The sequence below is a fragment of the Poromitra crassiceps genome, assembly GCF_964638095.1.
Source record: "Poromitra crassiceps genome assembly, chromosome: 11".
In the NCBI taxonomy this organism is placed as follows: Eukaryota; Metazoa; Chordata; class Actinopteri; order Beryciformes; family Melamphaidae; genus Poromitra; species Poromitra crassiceps.
Window position 1 is genome coordinate 35,915,350 of NC_139643.1, and position 1,569 is coordinate 35,916,918.

The 1,569-nt window shown below is 51.4% G+C and overlaps 1 protein-coding gene across 1 annotated transcript in view; it reads left to right on the forward strand.

Moving 5' to 3' along the window:
* Positions 1 to 233: 233 nt before the first annotated feature.
* LOC310784726 (zinc finger TRAF-type-containing protein 1-like) overlaps positions 234 to 1,569 on the forward strand; it is a gene marked incomplete at its 3' end in the record, with an annotated part of 7,504 nt that continues 6,168 nt past the window's right edge. The window contains exon 1 of the mRNA XM_083645760.1: positions 234 to 1,278. Within this exon, the coding sequence (XP_083501886.1) occupies positions 988 to 1,278 (291 nt within the window). The 5' untranslated portion in view covers positions 234 to 987. The remainder of the gene's footprint in view (positions 1,279 to 1,569) is intronic.

Genomic DNA, 1,569 nt, shown 5'->3' on the forward strand with positions numbered 1-1,569 from the left:
AAAAATCGTTATTACATGTGGATATGGCACATGAACCCTGCAAATTCATAAAGGATCGATGGCCCTCATTTTGTCGCATCTTTGGTCACCTTTCAAGTCCTGCCATACGCTGACCCGCAGGCGGTCAGTACGCATGCGCCATACCAAACTCTTTAAATACCCCAAGTCATCTGATACAACAAAACATTCCACTGTCAGCCAATCCACGACTGTACTGAAGGGCTGGCACAGAGGCCATTACAGTTACTGGCAAAATATCGACACATTTTGTCAAATCCGGAGATCAGTGTAGTTCGTGTCCCTTCCTGAGTAATAACGACACTGAGTGGGAGACGCGGTGCTGTACAGATCGGGGGAGACGGACAGGAAAAAACAAAGATGGCTGTGTAGCCAAAGAGACGCGTCCCAGCAACCAACTATCTGTAGCCGGAGCTTCAAACACCGACAAGTCCCGTGGGTCCCGTGGAGAGTCAGCTGGTACCGGAGCAGAGACGTTCACCGAGCAGTCGAACCGGGCCTGCGGTGCACGTCGGCGTGTCCGCTGTCAGTGCGAATAACGGCGTCGTGAACACAACAGCTGAGAGAGAGACGCCTGGGTTGTTTTGTTCTGCCTGGGCAAGGCAAGGGACGACTGCTGTGTTTTTGTCAACGAAGCTAGCCATAATCTGCTAGCCTTACTGTAAGTCAACAAAACTAGTTTAACATATAATTTAGCTGATAGTCATAAATAACATTTTGCACATGTTTTCGTTATTACACAACCGTTGGGTTTTTAGATTCCAAGTTAGTAAGCGGAACATTAGAACAAGTTAGCCTGCATTCCTTTCTGACAGCCCGTTAGCTAGCCAGCTAGCTAGCCAGTTGCTGTCAGCTGACCGTTAGCTTGACAGATTGTAAGCTAGCCCTGAGCTAACCTGCTAATATTTCGGCCTCAGCCTGGTCGCGGCATACACCCATCAGAAAACTCTCTAGACAATCAGCACCACCATGTCTTCACTGGAAGAGAGAGATGTGGGCGTTGCGGTCGCCCCTGGCTCCTCCTCGGCCGGCCTGGGGGTCGGGGCCGTGGGGGCAGCGCTGGAGGCTGTCGCGGGGGTCGCAGCCATGCAGGAGGAGGTCGCGATACGACGAGAAGGGCCCGAGCCTGACCACGACGAACCACCACCCAAGAAGAGGATGAGAATACCCGATGGAGAGTCAGGGAAGCTGGAGGAGAGACTGTACTCTGTGCTGTGCTGCACCGTGTGCCTAGACTTGCCCAAGGCGTCTGTATACCAGGTAAACATGGTCAAAATCACAAACCTGCCCCTCATAAACCCCAAAACGACCATAAATCAATAGGAAACGAGTGGGCCCCACACTAGAAGCGCCCCCATGCGCCCCTTCCTCCAAATCTACATTATCAGCCTGTGGACAAGTTACATCTGTTCATAGTGATAATAGGCTCAATGTAGGTCACTGTACACTGTAGGCTGCAAACTAAGCCAAGATGCTGCATTGAGAAGCCCAAGAGACAAGCCCAGACACGTTTGGTCAGCTGTGCTGGCTCAATTCATGCCATTCACACCA